This window comes from Gymnodraco acuticeps, unplaced genomic scaffold, assembly GCF_902827175.1.
Source record: "Gymnodraco acuticeps unplaced genomic scaffold, fGymAcu1.1, whole genome shotgun sequence".
Lineage (NCBI taxonomy): Eukaryota > Metazoa > Chordata > Actinopteri > Perciformes > Bathydraconidae > Gymnodraco > Gymnodraco acuticeps.
Genome location: NW_022990047.1, coordinates 3,253,055 through 3,273,756, shown reverse-complemented (window position 1 = coordinate 3,273,756; position 20,702 = coordinate 3,253,055). Strand labels below are relative to the sequence as shown.

At 39.6% G+C, this 20,702-nt stretch overlaps 2 protein-coding genes across 5 annotated transcripts; both read left to right on the top strand.

Moving 5' to 3' along the window:
* The first annotated feature begins 50 nt into the window (after positions 1-50).
* Positions 51-4,616, top strand: gdpgp1 (GDP-D-glucose phosphorylase 1). 4 transcript variants are annotated; one of them, XM_034215561.1, is made up of 3 exons: positions 113-454; positions 643-695; positions 3,290-4,616. In XM_034215561.1, the coding sequence occupies exon 3, from the start codon at positions 3,298-3,300 to the stop codon at positions 4,378-4,380; it is 1,083 nt and encodes a 360-aa protein (XP_034071452.1). In that variant the 5' UTR covers positions 113-454; positions 643-695; positions 3,290-3,297; the 3' UTR covers positions 4,381-4,616. The 4 variants fall into 4 exon arrangements, with proteins under 4 accessions (XP_034071449.1, XP_034071452.1, XP_034071450.1 ...); XM_034215558.1 differs by lacking the exons at positions 113-454; positions 643-695 and adding an exon at positions 51-106; XM_034215559.1 differs by lacking the exon at positions 643-695.
* A 3,994-nt stretch (positions 4,617-8,610) lies between these two features.
* Positions 8,611-20,315, top strand: rhcgb (Rh family, C glycoprotein b). The gene is made up of 11 exons (XM_034215673.1): positions 8,611-8,918; positions 10,040-10,229; positions 10,961-11,111; positions 11,321-11,468; positions 11,580-11,746; positions 12,508-12,645; positions 17,585-17,721; positions 17,844-17,959; positions 18,086-18,159; positions 18,590-18,657; positions 19,239-20,315. The coding sequence occupies exons 1-11, from the start codon at positions 8,699-8,701 to the stop codon at positions 19,270-19,272; spliced, it is 1,443 nt and encodes a 480-aa protein (XP_034071564.1). The 5' UTR covers positions 8,611-8,698; the 3' UTR covers positions 19,273-20,315.
* The last annotated feature ends 387 nt before the right edge of the window (positions 20,316-20,702 follow it).

Here is a 20,702-nt window from a genome sequence, read left to right as displayed (position 1 = left end):
AGGGGTAACAAAGATTTTCCATATAAATACTTTTATAGAAACATTTATTGTGAAAAATTGAACCGGAAATTCATGAATAAACACCACAGAAGAAGAACACGTGAAGGTAAGGAAGCGAATACATCCATTCCTATCATAGACCACATGTACGATTAAATGTCTTTGGACCCATTAGTATACAACATATCACACAAAGGTATATAAAAAAGCTTTAAACTGGTCGAACTGCAAAAAAAACTAGGATCCAGTGGGCTTTCAGCTGCCAGGAGCTATAAGGGATACATGTGTGTGTAGTCTTTCATATTAATCATGATCGCTGGTAGATAGCCACAGAAGTCGTAACACAGTTTAACCTTGGCGGATCCCATTTATTTTTTTCCTGGGCGGATGTTTACCTGAGAGGATCACAGTTTACAGTTCACAGCTGAAGACTTCTCCACGCTGCTTTCAAACTGTGAGTAAACAACGTACGCTTCACTTGGAGGCTGTCTGAAGGTGTACACAGGTCTCAGATGGACTTGGTATCACATTAAGAATGATATTCAGTAATAAGTCTGGCAACAATATCTGGTTTAAATGATTTATTGGAGCTCGCAATGTTTTGAACAGACATCCCCAGTCAACTCGTTTTTCTTTTTGTAGTCCCCGCTGTTCGCGTCCGGATATCTCCATCGTAACCACAACCTCACACACTGGTACTGAATGTGCATCAAAGTCTTCCTACCGAGCCAAATATACCAAAATATGTATGTAATCGACAGAAGAAGCGATCGAAAATCACCCCAGTTGATCCGGAAACCAGTTATTGGAGCACTGATTTTGAGTGATTAGGTCACATGACCTGGAAGGTATTGAAGAAATAAGCACATTTTTCCATCAAATTATTAATATAAAATATTTAAAGTGTTAAAATGCAATAAAAAGAGGTGTGTCCTATGCAGCCAGTGTAGTTATTTGACCCAGCACTGATTTTGAGTGATTAGGTCACATGACCTGGAAGGTATTGAAGAAATAAGCACATTTTTCCATCAAATTATTAATATAAAAATATTTAAAGTATTAAAATGCAATAAAAAGAGGTGTGTCCTATGCAGCCAGTGTAGTTATTTGACCCAGCACTGATTTTAAGTGATTAGGTCACATGACCTGGAAGGTATTGAAGAAATAAGCAAATTTTTCCATCAAATTATTAATATAAAATATTTAGTGTTAATATGCAATAAAAAGAGGTGTGTCCTATTCAGCCAGTGTAGTTATTTGACCCAGCACTGATTTTGAGTGATTAGGTCACATGACCTGGAAGGTATTGAAGAAATAAGCACATTTTTCCATCAAATTATTAATATAAAAATATTTAAAGTATTAAAATGCAATAAAAAGAGGTGTGTCCTATGCTGCCAGTGTAGTTCTTTGACCCAGCACTGATTTTGAGTGATTAGGTCACATGACCTGGAAGGTATTGAAGAAATAAGCACATTTTTCCATCAAAATATTAATATAAAAATATTTAGAGTATTAAAATGCAATAAAAAGAAGTGTGTTCAACAAATGCATGCTCTAGCGTGGATTTGCTTCACATTCACTCGATCAGGAAGCTGTCGATTTATTAAAAAGAAAAATGTTCTTGTGTAATTGAAAAGTCATTTGTTGATGGTCCCTAAGTGAAAGCCTCGTTTCGCGGAGAAGATCTCCCCGTCGTAATACAGCCAGCAGCAGGGGAAACTGACGCTGCTGGCGGGTCCGCGAATGTCCGTCGAATATCCAACCTAAAACTAAATTCACCGCGGTTAACGAGGGAACCAGTTAATCCGGAACACCAGTCGCAGCGGAGCCCTCGGCTGCAGTCGAATAGTCCAATAATCAGCTCCTAAATTCTAACACTATCGTCTATTCCTTGACCTCTGAGTGAAACGTCACGGGGTTAAGGGATAGTCGATAGGAGAATTGAAAAGGATTTAGGAGAAGAGACTGTGGTACTTTAAAGAATCCGACTGCACTTTCACTATCCGATGTGTTTACGATGCGCCAGCGGCCGTCATAAATGTGCGTCTGCTGCTGTGGGGAAACTACAGTTTTCTATACAGCGTACTACAACCGTATAATAAGAACGAGGGACTACTGTAAACTCATCTAGAGACTCTGCACCGTGCTCTGATGGTGTTGTTTTATGCTTTATGAACGGGGACAACAGAGAAACATATTCTTCATGACCAAAGTTGGAATTGAAATAAAAAAGGAAAGTGAAACTTATGCTCGTCACCCTCTCCCTCCGGTCCACATTAATACAAATGATCCCAAAGATTGTATGAACTATGAAAAGATCTTAAAATCAATACAAATGTATTTATTATAAACGTTAGTCCTTAACATCTATCACTGTATCACCATTCAAACATCTTTTAAAAGTTGAACAAACCCCACACAGCTCAGTAAAGACTGTTGACTTTATTTGATAATTTCAGTAAAAACTAACGTTCATATTTCTCTTTTTGATTATAATACTGATGAACGTTCAAAACAAAGCACTTTTGGCAACTTACCACATACGTTTAAAAAAGCTTAATAAGCACCGTAACTTTCATGATATCATTTCTCGGTCATAATCGGTTGTTTCCGTGAACGGCCAACTGTTGTGCGACGGCAAATGCTGCCGCTGCAAGGCATTGTGGGGAAACATTTTCTCCTCTACTCTCCTTTTGGTGAGGGAGGTCCAGTGGTTCCTAAGCTAAAGGAGGTTATAAAGGAAGTTTGAAACCTCCTTTCCTCATCTAGAGAATTCGAACGGCACTTATCATGGCTGCCACTGAGGGACTTCTGGGTCATTTCACTCGGTTAGGAAGGTTCCTAAGCTAAATGGACTATTCGACTGCAGCCCTCGCTCCTCCACAGTGTGTCACTTAGGGACCATCTATACATTCCCGTTAGAGTTACACCGAACCAGTGTGTTATCCTCAATACCTTCGTGCTAATTTGCCCATTGGCTATACGTGGAAATTATACTTAAATAAATATGATTAATGTGTCATTGCAAACGTTTTGCTTACGTATGTGTTATGAATTGATGTACCAAAAATAGATTGTTTCCAAATCCATACCAAATAGTTTAACTACAATGCAGTATGATAGTGCTACTCTATGCAGAGTGATTGATAATCATAACTCGCTTCTATGATCACAAGCTGGCTATCACCTGGCTCTATGTCTGACTACAGCAGAATGATACATTAACATACCATAGTGAACCTTATTGTCAAATGTAACGCCTCTCTGCCTCACTATTCCCCTGCAGATCTAACCATGACGCTTCAGTTTGTGTATAACGGCCAGGACTTTGTCACAGAGGCCCAGCGGAGCAGTGGAAATGGAATTGCACCAGAGCCATCAAATTTTGACCTGACCATCCAAGCCGGCTGGTCAGACAGGATGAACAGGGGGCTCTTCCGCTACCATCTGGATGACTTACAAACGCGTATCATGCCGGGCCCACATGGCTATGTGGCCCAGCTGAATATTCAAAGAGGATTACAAAGAAGAAAGCCTGAGGAAATACTGAGCATTAAGCAGGAGTTCAATGCCAATCAGTTTAATTTTAACAACATCGATCCAGAAGAAGTCATATTTGAGATGACAAAGGTTGTTGAGGGAAGAAAGGAAAAGGGACAGTTGCATGAACGTTGGAGAGTGGTCGTGCTGGTCAATGTCAGCCCTTTGGAGTTTGGACATTTTCTCTTTGTTCAAGAACCTTCATGCTGTTTACCGCAGGTCCTGACAAGCTTCTCCATCCAGGTTGGTATTGAATCTGTGCTCCTGAGCTCCGATCCTGGCTTCCGTGTGGGGTTCAATAGTCTTGGAGCATTTGCCTCTGTCAATCATTTACACCTACATGGGTACTACCTGCACCATGAGCTCCAGATAGAATCTGTGCCTGTCAAGCTGCTAGTTCCTGAAAAGGGATTTTATCGCTTATTGGACTTTCCTGCAGGCTTTTTGTTTTACACAGAATCAGAGTGTGTGGTGAAAGTTGCCAGAGCCATCTGTCAGGTCACAGACTTTCTTGTGGAAAGTAATACTGCGCACAACCTGTTCTTGACTCGCGGGAGTCCGCCCTCTGATCAGATACAGGATGAAAAGGATCACTGCTCAAGAAAAGGTGTTCGCATCGCTGTATGGCCCAGAACATCGTGCTTCGGTGCAAAGGACGAGTCTGCCTTCAACGTTGCTCTCTGTGAGCTGGCAGGGCATTTACCATTCAAGAACAAGAAGGACTATGAGCTCTCTACTGAGAAAGATGTCAAAGATGTCATAGAGAGGTATCTTCTGCCTGAAGCGGAGTTTCACACGTTGGAACAGCACCTCACTCGCCATCTGACGGATTTATAATGCATGAACATTAAATGATGAGCACACATTCCTCAGATGTCCTGACATGTGTTTAGGTTTTGTGGTGAAATGTTTCTTTGGAAACGATGCCAAATCTCCTTTCCTGTATTTGTCCCGTGCACAAAAGACCTTCTTACACAATTATATTATCAGTAAGAGAATATCAAATTGAGTAATTGATGTGTTGTTTTAAAACTTCAAATAAAATTCAGAAAGCATTTTATCTTAATATAAAATTCGTTTTTTAGTATTTATTGTTGGGTTTTGGTTTGTCAAAATAGAAAGACAGGTGCTGTTCATTAATTAAATAAAAGGAATATGGAGGTACATCTTTTTGAAGCATTGGTTGAGATATCAGTATAAATCAGTGGTCATTCAAAGAAAACACCAAGAATATAATGAGGTTGAGGATTGATGATACATATTCATTAAATAGTATTTTTTTAGGAAACAATGTGATGCTTGAAGGATCTTCTATTGTAGCAGAGGGAAACAGTCAAGTGTGTTTATTCAACAGAAGAGTTGTGGAAACTGTAAGTCACTGATGACGCTGACAAGTGTTTGTAATATTGAGCAAGAGCTATTTGACTGAAAGAGAGAAGCTTCTTTTATTTCTGGTTACACCTTAATGTATTTCTTTGTACAATATATGTTCCTCTTTATTTGCAAATGTGCAATATCCGGAAACTTTATAACTAAGATATACAGTACATGTTTATTCTTACTTATTTGTATTGCTGTTTGGTATGTGTGACACCTTTAGGACTGCCACTTAATTGAATTGTGCTTTCTGCAATGAGGGTAATGGAGTTTTATTCTCTTCTCAATTGTTACTGAGATAAGTAACAACCTCACTTTTCCTGCTATGACCAGGGAATAGGACTGGTTAAGACTGCATCATGTTATTTACTGCATCTGCCTCATGGGAATTCAGTGGTAGCTCCTGTTGTGATGTGTTAGTGTAGTAGTAGTAGTAGTAGTCACCTTTCTTAACTAGTAACTTCCTGCTTCACACATTTTCAGTATGTCTCAGTAGCCCAAAGGTTAGATAAGTGAAGCTGTCATGGATTTTGATCACTTGGTTTACAGGATAACTATGAGCAGGGAAATAAAAGATAAAAGAGCCTTAGCTAAAACATGCTACATAGATGTATACAGCTTTATATGTTTAACCTACAGGCAACAGTTAACCACACGTCTTTCCTTTATTCTAAAGAATATCGAAGTTACAAAAGCTGCTTCAAAAAGCCAGGAGTTTCAGGATCAAGAAGGATCAATGCTGCACTTCATCCCTGAAGAGAACATCATCTGCCAGGATAACAGCACCAAGGTAGCAGTGCTAAACCGAGCAGTAAGATCAATGAGCATGGATAAGTGCTCGTTCGTTTTAATGAGGTTATTCGTTGGTGAGCACACAACCAGTGCATTGATCTATAGGTTTAGCTGCTGACACGCTCATTTTTTCCTCGTGAAGTAATTTTTACTGACATGAGGAACCAAACATATACCGTGACCAGGAAATCTGACCGAACATTTTGAACATAGGCTTTGCAGCAACAATAGCTGAAGCTGTATTCAGGACTATATCAATGTTTGTTTAGCAAAGAATAGATTATTATAACGTTGGTTGTGTCTTCACACTTATGAATTGATCATGCAAAAATAGGGGGAGAAATAGCTGTTATCTCAAAAAGGGTACAACATTTCCTAATATTAAAAACCTATTTAAAACATTGTGGATATGTTTTCAGCAAATGTGCTATTATGTATGTCTTCGATTAGAAAACATGATTCTCTAACGCCATTTGTATTGGCCTTAATGACAGTGTTCAACACATTACCTGTGAAATAATGTATCTGTACAATTAACATTGCTTTTTCTATTGCTGGTTAAAGCCAGTTTACTCTACTTGTCATCACAGTTTATTGAGGCCATTGGGGGAAAACAAGCGCATGACATTTAGGAGCTGCTGGGTTCTCCTAAATCCAGTGAACTTGACCTTTCTTACATAATAGCCAGGACCGGACAGGTAGGTTCGGATGATGTTTATTTACATTAGGGCGTCCTTGTGTGTACTTTCACCTTAGTACGTCACCATTTGACAAAGTGTGGCTGAGAAAGGGACAAAAGCATCAAACAGATTGGAAATGTTCAAAGCAACTACCTGCCTACCTGCACCTTTTAGACGCACTTTACATGTTATAAATAAGAAAAACACAGCACTAGATGCCTGGCAATGGCTCCAAGCAAAGTAATAGTTCAGCTCATATATCCCAATTTTGTTTTACTCTGGTTGTAGCAAATATTAAACATACAAGATATAAAGTGTTTATTAAAGGTGGGGTATGTAATTTATTTCAGAAACACTTTTTGTATAAAAATAAACCATGGAATGTTCTTAAAGGTGGGGTAGGTAATTTTGGAGATTTAGAATTTGATTTTGAGCATTAGAATTTGAAAATACACAACCAGAAAAAATCTGCCACTTCCGTACAGAGGAACACACAGGAACGCGCACATGACCAATGAGGGCACGAGATACATTTGTGCACAGATGGAAGGCTGACAGGCAGGTAGGCCATCCAGTTCTCATTCATAACATTCGTTTCGATGTCTCACTATGGGATGCGCCTCCCATAGTGAGACATCTCACTCATGTTACTCTGAGAACCGGGGTTACGCTATAGTTATTTTAGCCGGGCCGGCTTTAAATTGACAAACATATGTGTAATTCGTGGCACAATTCAAACGGGATCAAAAGATAATCTTTCTCTCTCCATTGACTTCAATACATGATTTTTCCAAAATAAGGTCCCATGGAGGTCCACCGGAAAGGTAGGGACTTCGCCACTCTATAAGGTCCCATGGGCCGGAAGTAGATGGGCGTGACTTCGCCACTCTCATCTGTGGAAGGCGTAGCGCTGTAAAAAGCACGACCAATCATTTTAGCTGGGCCAGCTAAAATAACTGGATGGCCTACCTGCCTGCCAGCCTTCCATCTGTGCACAAACTTATCTCGTGGCCTCATTGGTCATGTGTGTATTCGTGTGTGTTGGAGGAGGGGCTCTGTAAGGTAGTCTGAAGGAAAAGGCAGATTTTTTCCGGTTGTGTACTTTCAAATTCAAGCGCACTCGAGCTGGTTTCTCCAAAATTACATACCCCACCTTTAAGTGAACTTTAGAGATGCTGGTAGGTAATTTTCCCCCTGCTGTTTGTTTCTGTTTCGCCCTCACAACCAAGCTGCCAGTCTTTTTTCCATGCTAAAATAACCAGCTGCTGGCTTCCCATCATAATAATAAACTCGTTTAAGACAGTGTATTTTTTTCAATAGCTAAACCACACAGCTTTTATTACTTTCAGTTGTAGTTATTATACCATACTTCCTTCATTTTAAACAATGTCAAATTTGGTCAATTATTTGAGCACATAAACTTAAGAAAAGTCTTAAGAAACATGTATAAGTGTCTGTAGTGCATAAACTACTAGACTTTGTTTCAAACAAACCGGACCCTTGTGTCATCCTTGAACCCTGCGTCTGTGATGGTTGACTGAGTCCAACACGTCCTGCATCTTTCTAATGGGGCCCAGCATGTTTACTCATTATTTACAGTTGATGCTTCACAGGCACAGGAAACAACTAGTGAGACGAGGACAAGTGTAGGTCCGTTAGAGACCTTTAACTATAGAGAAAAGCTTCATATGGTATACAAAAAGGGAATGTTAATCTCTCTTAACATGCTAAGAGTGTTTGTGTTAAGAGAGGGGCTTCCAGAAAATATAAAACCTATATAATCCCTCAGACTGGATAACAAACGTGTTTTATCCTACCAGACAAGATATAACCAAAACAATCTGTTGAGAAGACGTCCTTAAACATCATCATCCTTCTCTTGTTCAAGCAGGATGTGGAGCATGTCTTCTGTGTCCTTAGTAGAAGAAGTACTTTACTTATATATATTACAATATCTCACAAAGTGTGATGATCGACACTCTACTATAAGAAAAGCTATAGGGAAAGGAGTAAATTATATTCTATTCTATTCTACTTTATTCCTCTATATAAATATATATTTATTATTATTAAAAAGCATTAAGCATCCCTTACTTAAGACGTGTCACCAGCTGAAGTGTGTAGTAGTGCATACCAAGTGGAGGGAGTGACTATGGGAGTGTCCTCATATTAAAGCAAACAGCTACCTTGCCTATCTTTACTTGTGCTAAAGATGCTCTGGGCCGTTATGTGGCTGCAACTTTTGCAAAGGACTTTTTTATAACTAAGCAAAGAAGAAAAAACAACGCTCAAAACCTACCTAAACAATGGGCTGTGTTCAAAGCTTCAGGGAATTGTGTGACCGTCCAAAGAATACTAATGTTCGCATCAGTCTCCCGGCAGTTTGCATTGTGTGGGAAACAGCCATGATCATCTTGTTTGGGATTTTTATTCGTTACGATGATGATTCAGATTCGCACTGGATAGATGACAGAAAGGAAACAAATAAGAGTGACATGGAGAATGAGTTCTACTTCAGATATCCAAGTAAGTGTCTTCATTTAAATGTTTGATTCCTTCTCACTCTCTTTATATATCTTGGTAACTTGTATTTCTATTAATCTAGCAACCATTAAAACAATACACATCTTAATGTATACTAATATCTACACCTTATGCATCCACATTTCTCCACGTTGAACATTTGTTTTATTTTTGTAATGTTTTTTGTACATATCTGTTGACCCATCAGCATATTCCTACATTGCTGACAAGGCTCTGACACCCACAGGTGCACATCTCCATGGATGGTTGACTCCCCTCAGACTTTTCTCTCTAGTTTAACAAACAAGCTAACTCTTACAACTTTATACAGATACAAAATGTGTTTCATTTGGCCACATATAAATGCGTATACAAATATGTATTTTTATTTTAAGCCTTGAAAATGTATTTGGATGTGTATGTTCGTGTGAAATGGGTGTTGTTTATTTCTCTCCTCTCCTGACCACCCTCGGTGTCAGTGTCAGGCTGTCATTGAGCCATCTCAGATATGGTGTTGGATGTCATGATAAATCGACGTCCTAACACGGTATATTGTCAGTATAGACTCCTAACACATCATCCTAAAGTCACGCAACCTTCCTTTACAACAAGGGGGGGGGGGGGGGGGGCAATCTTGAACGTCTAAAGCATTTGGTTTGTTAGGGTTTCAAAATGTATATATATATCCACGTCCATGCTTTCTAAGTTTTGGACGGTAATGTTTTCTATGCAAAATATAGTGTTTCATTGTATTGTGTAAACCTATTGTAGTATGAGGTGTGTCGGGCCCTAACAGTATTATGATGTAAACTTTACCTGCTGGTATCCCCCAGCCACTGGTTATAGCATATACAAACTGTCTCAAAAGAAGAGAGACCTTTTGCAAAAAACGTCTATATTTCGAACAATAGATCATATCAGAAGCACATCAGAATTTATTTTGGAAAACGTCGCACATCCCAGATATCCTGTCATTTCAGTGTCAGTTATCGTCAAAGTATTGTATTTAGCTTATTTTATTTCAGGTTTTCCCCTTTCCTTTTAGTATGTAATCTGTGTATCATCTTGCATACACCTAAATGTTTCATATAGTTTATCTCTCCCTTCTGTTATCTTTGCCCCAGGTTTTCAGGATGTGCATGTGATGATCTTTGTTGGATTTGGCTTCCTGATGACATTTCTTAAGCGCTACAGCTTTGGTGCGGTGGGTTTCAACTTCCTCATTGCTGCCTTTGGCCTCCAATGGGCGCTGCTAATGCAAGGCTGGTTCGGCTCCCTGGGCCCCGATGGAAAGATCAAAATTGGAGTTGAAAGGTAATCAGTTTTATTCTCAATGAGTCAAAAGCATTCCTTCTTCTCTTGTTTTATTTTGATTAAATACTGTGACCATCTTAATCAAATATTATTCAGCTCTATTATTCAGAGAAAAAAAACACAGAGGTAAAGCAACCAGTCTGATTGACAGGATCCTATACAGATATATCCGTGCACCCACAGCTTCAGTGTTTGTGGACTGACTTGTACCTGGAATGTAATCAGAGACTTAAGGCTACTTAGAAGATGATACTATTGAAGGGCAGCCAAGTCGTTATGTGTCAACAGATATAATAGGCGCTTATCTGTATGATAGAAAGAAAGAAAAGAGTTGGATAAATAGATAAGCTCATGATTGCTTCAGTGCTGAAATGTACTGTTTATTTGGTTTACTGTTGTTACATCTGTACAACCTAGCAATATCCAATGCAAATACTGTCTAATGTCAGGCCACAACAGGATAGATAGATAGATAGATAGATAGATAGATAGATAGATAGATAGATAGATAGATAGATAGATAGATAGATAGATAGATAGATAGATAGATAGATAGATAGATAGATAGATAGATAGATAGATAGATAGATAGATAGATAGATAGATTGTCCTTTAGGTACCTAGTTATTGTGACGTATGACATTTTTAAACTTACCCTGACAACGGATTTCAAATGATCTCATATGGTCTTGTTTGTCCTCTATGTTTTTAATGTCCTTTCCCCTCCTCAGCCTGATAAATGCTGACTTCTGTGTGGCGAGCTGCCTGATCGCCTACGGGGCGGTGCTCGGCAAAGTCAGTGCAGTCCAGCTAATGGTCATGACTCTGTTTGGGATCACATTGTTTGCTGTGGAGGAACATATTATCATACATATCATACATGTAAGTTAAAAAAGTAATTTATTTTAGTTTTTGATGTCATTCAGCAAGAGATACCATCTAATCGTGTAACATGTTTATTATGGCTAATCTGCCCTCTCACACTGAAACTGGGCAAATGCCTGAATCCTGTCACTCACAGTTGTCTTGTCTGCTAATGCTATGTAACTTATTCCACCCACCCATTATTTCTAATTTGACCTTTTATGAAGGCCAAAGATGCAGGAGGCTCCATGGTGATCCACACCTTTGGAGCTTATTATGGTCTTTCCATCTCGTGGATGCTCTATCGGCCAAACCTGAACCAGAGCAGTCGTCTGCAGTGCTCCGTCTACCACTCAGATGTCTTTGCCATGATTGGTGGGCATATTTAATTACATACTCGTTCTTTTTTTTTCACAATACTTACCATTATTTTGGATGTCCTGTGGATCTGCTGTCTTTTTAAGGTTAACCCTGCTTTATGTGTAGGCACCCTCTTCCTGTGGATGTTCTGGCCCAGCTTCAACTCAGCCATTGCGGACCACGGGGACGGGCAGCACCGAGCAGCCATCAACACCTACCTGGCTCTGGCCTCAACCGTGGTCACTACTGTGGCCATGTCCAGCCTCTTCCAGAAGCACGGGAAACTAGACATGGTGACGATCAGCACTGTTTTTATATGTCAGTCACAGCACTTAAAGGTCCCGTGTCATGATTTTCCGGTTATTACCCGTCCCCTTGTGTGTTATGAAGGTTTTTATGCATGTAAACGGTCTGCAAAGTCAAAAACCCTCAAAGTACACCCTGTAGGGAGTAAAACTCTAACACAGAAAAGACCTGTCTATGCTGCCCCAGAATGCCTCGAGATTTCTCTTTTTCCGTTGTTTTCTTCATGGGTACAGTGACGTGCCCATACCCAAATGGACCCATTGGACCAATCCGTGGAGCTCCTCACACACACACACTCTCTCAGCGGCGAAACTGTGACGCGCTGGGGGGTGCTAGTGGAGCCTCGCAGCTGCGAAATTGTGGCGCGCTTACACTGTAGGTGCGCCGCGTTTGGGGGTGCTGGTGCTAGTGGAGCCGCGCTGATGGGGGTGCTGCAGCCCCCTCAGCAAAAAATTGCACAATATGAATCTATTCTAGTAGACCTCAACAATGGAATTATGATCAGTAAAAATTGCCATGACATGGGACCTTTAAGTTAAGAGTTAGAGTTAAGCTATCCTGTAGTAATGTGATTATGGTACAGGGAGGTGTGTATATTTGATCTCTGCTGAAGTAGAACGCCTTGTCAACTTGCCCCACTTAAGCAAACTCAAACTTAATTTTGAAAGTACTTTGATGCATACTCAGGTTTAAACTGATACCCCATTTATTTATCTGCATCTAACGGTGCACTTTGACCTCACTTTAGGTTCACATCCAGAACTCCACTCTTGCTGGAGGTGTTGCGGTGGGAACTGCAGCTGAGTTCATGTTGATGCCCTATGGGTCTCTGATCGTAGGATTCTGCTGTGGTATCATCTCCACGCTGGGATATATCTACCTCACGGTATGCTATTTAACTGGTTTATTGGGTATAGCTATGTAAGGGATAATGCACATTATCCCGCTTATTACATGGCCACATTCTCAACAAAGTAACGTTATGACTCCCAATATTAATTGAAATGCTTTTATGGATTTAGAAAATGATTTTATTGATTTAAAAAATAGTTGTATGTATTGATTTAAATTGACATGCATCCGCTAAGAAAAATAGTCCGTTGTTACTGTTTTTGAACTAACGTAGCAACGGCAGGAACTGCTTCCATAGCATAAAAGTAGCACAATTCATTATGTCAAACCTTGGAAACAGGGCCGGACTGGGACAATAAATCAGGCCGGGAATTATACACCCAGCCAGGCCACTACCAGTTTTCTTTTGTGCCATTTTCCTGGATTTATTTGTCAATATTTACAGCGTTGCTGCCCATAGTGATAGCCCTAAACTTTAAATCTACTACCCAGGGGCGGATCTAGACAAATATTCATGGGGTGGCAAGAGGGTGGCAGGAGATTTTGAGGGGTGGCATCCCCTGACAGAAGTATATGCTGATTTAAATCGCAATCATATCAATCAATTAGGGGTGTAACGGTACACGTGCCCGTACTGAAATTATTCGGTACGGGCCCTTCGGTTCGATACACGTGTGTACCGAACGAATATAGCGTTAAACGTAAAAAATTGAGAACATGAACAACTTTCTGGAAGTAATCTATATCATAGAGCGACCAAGTCATTTCATTGGACGAGAGGCATACTATGAGAGCTGGTCACAGGGATGCGTTCAAATGTAGTCAGTAATTTGAGGAACTGTCGAAATGGCGAACGCAGATAAAGTTGAGCTCGAAAATCCTCCGGCATCATTGAAGTCTACGGTTTGGGAACATTTTGGTTTCGCAGTTACGTACAAGGATGACGGACAGAGACAGGTGGACCGAACCAAAGCTGTTTGTCGGCATTGTTCAACTAACATTGGTTACGCGGCTGGCAATACATCACACTCATTTGAAAAGGCATCACCCGAATGTGAATATTACCGGTACCAAAAGAAAAAAGACTGAAGCCTCCACCACTCGCAAAGAGTTCAGACCGAGCCAAAGCTATTACAAACGCCAAATATCCTTATGTTGCCATGTTAGCAAAGCGCTACCTGGCTGTATCTGCTGCCACTGTCCCTAGAGAGGGTGTTCTCCACAGCAGGAGACATTGTTAGTGCCAGCAGATCTGCCCTTTCAGCAAGCAATATGGACAAGTTCATCTTTCTTTAAACAACATGAAAATACAATGACAAGCAAGTCCTAATGTCAAGCTGGCTGCTTAGGTACTAGTACAGTTCAAATACAGATTATTTCAGTTCATCGAAATGCTGCACCTTAATGTTTATTTTACTATATTTTGTATTTATTTGAATACATTAGTCACAGTTTAATAATAATTTTTAAAAAATATTTAATGTTTTGTGATAATTTTTTCTGCTGTACCGAAAACGTACCGAACCGAACCGTGACCTAAAAACCGAGGTACGTACCGAACCGAAATGTTTGTGAACCGTTACACCCCTACAATCAATGTTAACTTGGAAAGCCACAATATTAATATTTTAACTCAATCACATAGGTGATATTATTGTGGCACATCAGTAAAGCCTTACAAGGTGGCAGACGTAATTTAATGAATTTTAACTGAACAATAACTGAATGAGTTTGTTTCACTCTTAGACCAGCAGGGGTACCAATCTATGCAGACTGCTGCAATAAGTACATTAATTAACTGTCTCATCGATGTTTGTCTGAATGAATATGATACTATTAACAATCATATTATTCCTATCAGCTGTCAATCACTGTTAATAAATAATAATAATAATAGATTTAATTTGTTAGCGTTTTTACAGGTGCTCAAAGACGCTTTACAGATATAGTGAAGAACTGTTATGATTCACATATTCATTTATTATTGAATAAACTATATTTTTTGGAGGAGTTAATGATGAATGTTTTTGAAAAACAAGTAATTATATCATTATTGATATACAGTTACAACCTTGACTTTACATCAGAAAGAACAAACATTAAAGAAGTGACTAACTGCATCAGTTAGGGTTAAAAAACGTGTATTCAGCTAAAACATCGCTGCAGTTATTATCCAGTGGAAGGTCCTTACCTACTGGCCTAGTTAAATCAAAGTGGTTACTTTCTGTTGGCTGGGCAGTGTAGTTTTACACACCGTCTTATTTTACTTTCTCAGGACTTAAAACTGTTTTTTGGGGGCAGACCCCCTCAAAGAAAAATATATATACACGCATACAAGGTCATCATCTTATCTCATCGAGTCATCCGTGAGCAGAGCATCAAGTTGGCATGTCTATTGTCTATTGTCTAATGCGGCGATTACTATTTTGTTCAGCAAAACGCCTCACAAACTTATTAAGATCAACAGCTGTAGTGCGTTTTGATTCAATGCTGAGTACAGCCAAACTTGACATTCTCTTCTCTGTCATTGTAGACCGCAACTACCTCATTCCTTCAGTACTTGGGTCCGAAAGGCTTCTCGTTTTGCGCCGTTCCCACGTTCAAGTGAATTCGCCACCAATCATATTTCCACTCTCGCGCCAGGACCGGGGGAGGGGTTACATGACGTGCATCTTGTGCTGCATTCACTTGCACTCGGACATTAGAGACTTTCTCTCATAAATGTCCGATGAGCCACAACTTTTCTTTCAAAACAAAGATGCCAACTGGGGTGGCAGCTGGGGTGGCAGCTGGGGTGGCAAGGCTATTGTTTAGGGTGGCAGTTGCCACCCCATGCCACCCCGGTAGATCCGCCCCTGCTACTACCCCAGAATAAACATATGGACATGGGTTACTATTTAAAAAAAATGTGCCAAGCTATTTAGGAACCTATCCATGTGAACATATTTTAAGTGGAGGTGGACCTCAAATCTTCTAGGGGGGTCCAGGGGCATGCACCCCCAGTAAATGCATCAATCTGGTGCATTTTGAGGGGGAAATAAAGAGACTACACCCATATGAAACAGAACTGTATACATTTAAATAATCATAAGAACATGGCCATAACCAATAACATACCATATCCAATATGAAAAAACATTGAAACTTGTTTATTTATTTGTTTTTGGTTCATTTATAGTTGTGAGTGTGTCTGGGCTCCTGAACCAGCCTCTCCTGTCTCCCCCCTGCTCCTCTTTGAGGCAGCAGCAAAGACTAGTTTTAGCTCTCAACAAGTTTTTAAAGTTTATCTTACCTTTTGTAGTGGCAATTTCTTATATTACTTTATATGGTCAAACCAAATGATGATAGTATGCTTAGAAACTGTTTGGTCAACTCGACCTGTTGTAGGCTACCACACGGTAGCTTCCTGCGAAGGTCGTACCTGGAGAATGCGGCTCTCCCTATGAGAGCATTGTAAGATAACAGTCAGGAGAAAGTCTTATCTCTTTTCCTTTCTGCACAGCAACAGTCATCTATAAAACACACACACACACACACACACACACACACACACACACACACACACACACACACACACACACACACACACACACACTATACCATGTGCACACTCCTGCAGACTATACTCTGTGAGACCTGTGCCTTTGAAGCTTCAAATAAATAACCAACAAGACAACGCTGTTTGCTTTCACCAGTTTATTATTGATTATTCTTATTGTACATCTTTGCAGTATTGACGAGTCTAAAATATCCACAACACTTTTTTCACCTAGTTAAAATGTTTTTGTTATTATTCATGCATATTTTACTAATCACTCCCCCCTCAAATGGAAATATGTGTTTACATAAATGGTGACCAAACCGTTTGAGACCCACAGAGAACTTAGACTATGTTAGCTATCTAAACACTCAGAGTCCTTTACCTCACCTGAGCTATAGTTATCAGTCTCTCAGTCTGACAGCAGAGGACTCTCCTCCACCTTGTTGACAGCTCATTATATATCCGTTAGCGCAGCTAGCTAGCACCAGATGCTAACAACAACAATACACGTAACCGGTGCGCGCTTTCTCTCTCGCTCGCGCCACACACACACACACACCCTCCCGAGCTTGAATGACACACAGAGACCAATCGAGGGCATTAGTATGATCTGTATGAAAGTGGCCATGTCGGCAGGCCACATCATGTAGACAGCCAGTCACCCTCTGTGAGGCAGAGTCAGACCCACATTTGCGCAGCGTTGCGTTCACAATACATACATTTTTTTTTTAAATCCTCAGGCCAGCAGGCCACTTAGCAGGCCAGGCCATCGGGAAACCTCCCGGTCCTCCCGATGGCCAGTCCGGGCCTGCTTGGAAAGTATCTAGATATCCCTGCCCTAATGCCAAAGTAACTGCACACTGAATATGTGTCGCCGTTTGATGTCTATGTCTGGACCGCTGCGTAAAAAGGAGGGTTTCTGCCCCGTTACTTCTGCGCTGTTTTTCATGTCCCAGTTCGAAAAGCAAACTGCATGCAGTTTGCTTTTCGGCCCAACGGTATACAGTTAAATCGACCGGACTTCTTTCTGAAGATGTGAGCGTCCTTAACAACGGTCAATAAGTCCTTGACAGCGGTCTGTGGGTTCGGTATTAACAACGTGTCACGTGTTCTGAATTGACCAATCAGAATCGAGTATTCAACTAAACCATGTAATAATGAGAGATACGCCTCAGTGCCGTTTTTGAAAATGCTCAACAAACAATGAAGGAAATTAGCTAGAGAAATTTACAAATGTAAACAAAAATACCCAAAATATTTCCCCAACTTTTGTTTTGTTTTTGTTTAGTTGATATACTCTCTGTCAGAGTGTGCTTTCCTACATTTGCCACTCATTATCTTAGCTGCTTTTACGGTTTTTAAGTCGACCATCAGTCCGACCGGCCTGTTTTTAAGTAATCACAGCCAAACCTAACTGATGTGTCCATCCCAGCCTTTCATGGAGAAGTACCTGAAGATCCAGGACACATGTGGAATCCATAACCTGCATGCCATGCCAGGAGTCATAGGTGGCATCGTGGGAGCCATTACTGCCGCAGCTGCAACAGAGTCTGTTTATGGCGTTGAAGGGTGAGTGGCTTACAAATAGAGAGGTCATCTGACTGGATCAAAGATTATCAACCAGCAAAGGAATACTTATCATTCCCAAATATGGACTTTTGTTGTACTGTGTCTCCTTTTTTGTTTTAAAGGCTCAAAGAGACCTTTGATTTTGTGGGTGACATGTCACCCACAAAGCAAGGTGGTTACCAGGCAGCAGCCCTCTGTGTGGCTATCTGTTTCGGTGTGGGCGGAGGCATCCTTGTCGGTAAGGGAAAACAGCAAACACCTGTAAATGATACAGTAATTTAATAACTGTGACATTACTCTGTTTGCATGCAGTGAGTGAAGGACTGTGTGTGTTGGGATACTGACTCTGTTTGTGTCTTCTAAGGTTGTATTTTAAGATTACCTATCTGGGGAGATCCTGCAGATGACAGCTGTTTTGATGATGAGCACTACTGGGAGGTGAGAGACTTTTATGTAATCATAAAGAGTTTTGTTTTTTTGCTGTTTGAATAGGAATAACAATATCAAATCACAATGAAGGAAGAAGATTATTCCACAAAAAATCAGATTGGGACCAAGTCCAGCTGGTTTACCCAAAATATCTTTGACCTCATGTGTATATATATATCAAAACATACACTGCTTACAGGATAGACATTCTTTGCTTTGCTATTTTAGTTTGGAAACATTTGATTGATTTGTGTTCATTACTGTTTTTTCACTTGTTGTGTGTGTGTTAGTAAATGATCTGCAGTCATTCTGCCACCTCTATTTACAGTTCATCATTTTCCATTGTATGCCAGGAGCAAGTGCACACTGCATCATACATTGTGTTTGATCCTGGGGTTATTAGTCTTCCACTTTAATCATGTTGTTAAATTGTTCACAGCTTCCTCAGGATGAAGAGAGCACCCAACCAGTCCTTCAGTACAACAACCACATGCGGAACAAAGACGTGTAAGTGTCCTCAAAGGTCTTTTGGCGACAGGTTGCTGGGTCATGTGGTTTTGATATTCTCACAACAAACCACCCTGCAGGTTGTGCCTTTTTTGATGAGGAGTGAGATGCCTTCAATGTCCTCTTGGTGGCAGCAGATCCACATTTTATGAGGATACATGTGACACATTATAATTTGTTTCCTTTGTTGGGAATATATATTCACAGTGTTGAATACAGTGTGAATACACAATTAATTAAATCTATATATGTATCAGTGTCCCTGTCACTCAATGTGGGGGCTAGATTACCAAATGCTGATGTGGACCCTGGGCTCTTTGTTGATAGGGGTTTTTCACAGCACATCACTGCAAGTCTCCAATGTGACCTTGAAGTCATGTTTACTGTGGAAGTGAAAATTATATTAGATACTAGATTTAAAAAATAGCTGAATCTTGATTGTAATTTACCCAGTAAAACTGTCCAGCATTATCTACAGGCCTTAGAAGAAAAAAAATTGAATCCTCACACTGTGAGCAACAACTTGTGTTTGAAGTTTCATTGGTTTTTGTTACTCATCATGTGATGTTTTTTTTTTACAGAATCGAGACAACATTCAACATGCAGCAGACCTAAAGCTTTAGGTGTTGATCCTGATTGATCTTAATCTTTGTAACTCACATCCTGTTTCATTTGACTTATTTTCTCATTCTTGATATCAATTATTGATTTGAGTGTTATTCTTATCAAATCCAAACCAGTAATTTTTTAACATCGATTGCAATAAATGTATGTTAATATGTTGTTCAGCCTGGGGACTAAAAATATGGTTTGCTTAAAGTAAAAATACACCATAAAATGTTGTTTTCCAAGATATTTATTCTCAGTTAAATCAAATATAATTCAATCACATATTTGGTGTTAAATATGAGAGGTGTTATACCGGTACTAGTGACTTGCCTTGTTTCAACAATGACAGATTCTTAATAGGTTGAAGTGTGGGCCTTTAAAACGTTGGTTTCTTTAAGTGCTTTTGAGTTATTTAAAACCATGATTTCAACAATATTGCTTCAGACCAACTTGAATTAAGTTTTGAACTGGATTTCCACGTCAAGCTGTCAGTTTTGTTTGTTAGCTTTATATTTATTTTCATGGTTGCTTTAACTTTATATTGCGTATAGACTTAACCTAAATATGTGTCTTAGTTTTACAATCGGATGTAATGAGAGTTGTGTTATTGATTTTAAAATAAAGAGCTTTTATACTTGTTTTGAAGTTATGCTGTGCCTGTGACATAAAGGATGTGTGGTAACACTTTACTTAATACCAACCGTACGATACATTTATAAGCAATATATAAACACTTAATTGTCCAGCATATAAGAACCTATAATGTAGTTTTAGGACAAAGAAAAATATACTTCTAGGAGTTGTGTTTAACTACATTTGTATTTATTAATATATCTGCTTTTATAATAACATGGTTTATAAGAAACAATATATTAAATGTTAATGTGCTGCTTATAAAATGTTAATTGGAAGTATAGTATAAAGCAAAGTATAAGCAGGCCTTTTTATTCACGTAACGATGAATGATTTTGTCAAAAGCTTATTTTTTACATTTAGATGTTGTACACAGTAGAATCTCATGGTATTTTAAAAGGGAAAAGTTTGTTAATGGTAATTTTGAAAATTAATAAAGTTCATTTATTCAAACATTTGCATGATGTATACAGTATGCTGTACCCATTGTATTTTAATTTAGAACAGTATGTATGTTTTTTACAATTGAATGCATTCACATGCACTTTGACCGAATAGTTAATAGAAAATCGATATTTAACACTTAAAAGAGGAGGAAATAAGTTTACCCTCATTTAAAAAGCCCTTCAGTATCCCCTCTCGGTGGAGTACGACTGAGGGTAAAGGGCACACCCTTATTGCTTTGTTGGGACACTGGTCCCCAATAACAAACTGCAGACCATCCTCATCCTCATGACCTCGGGTCAAAGAGTAACAAGAGGGCAAGGTCACTGGCAGGGCTGCACACGCTGGAATACATCATT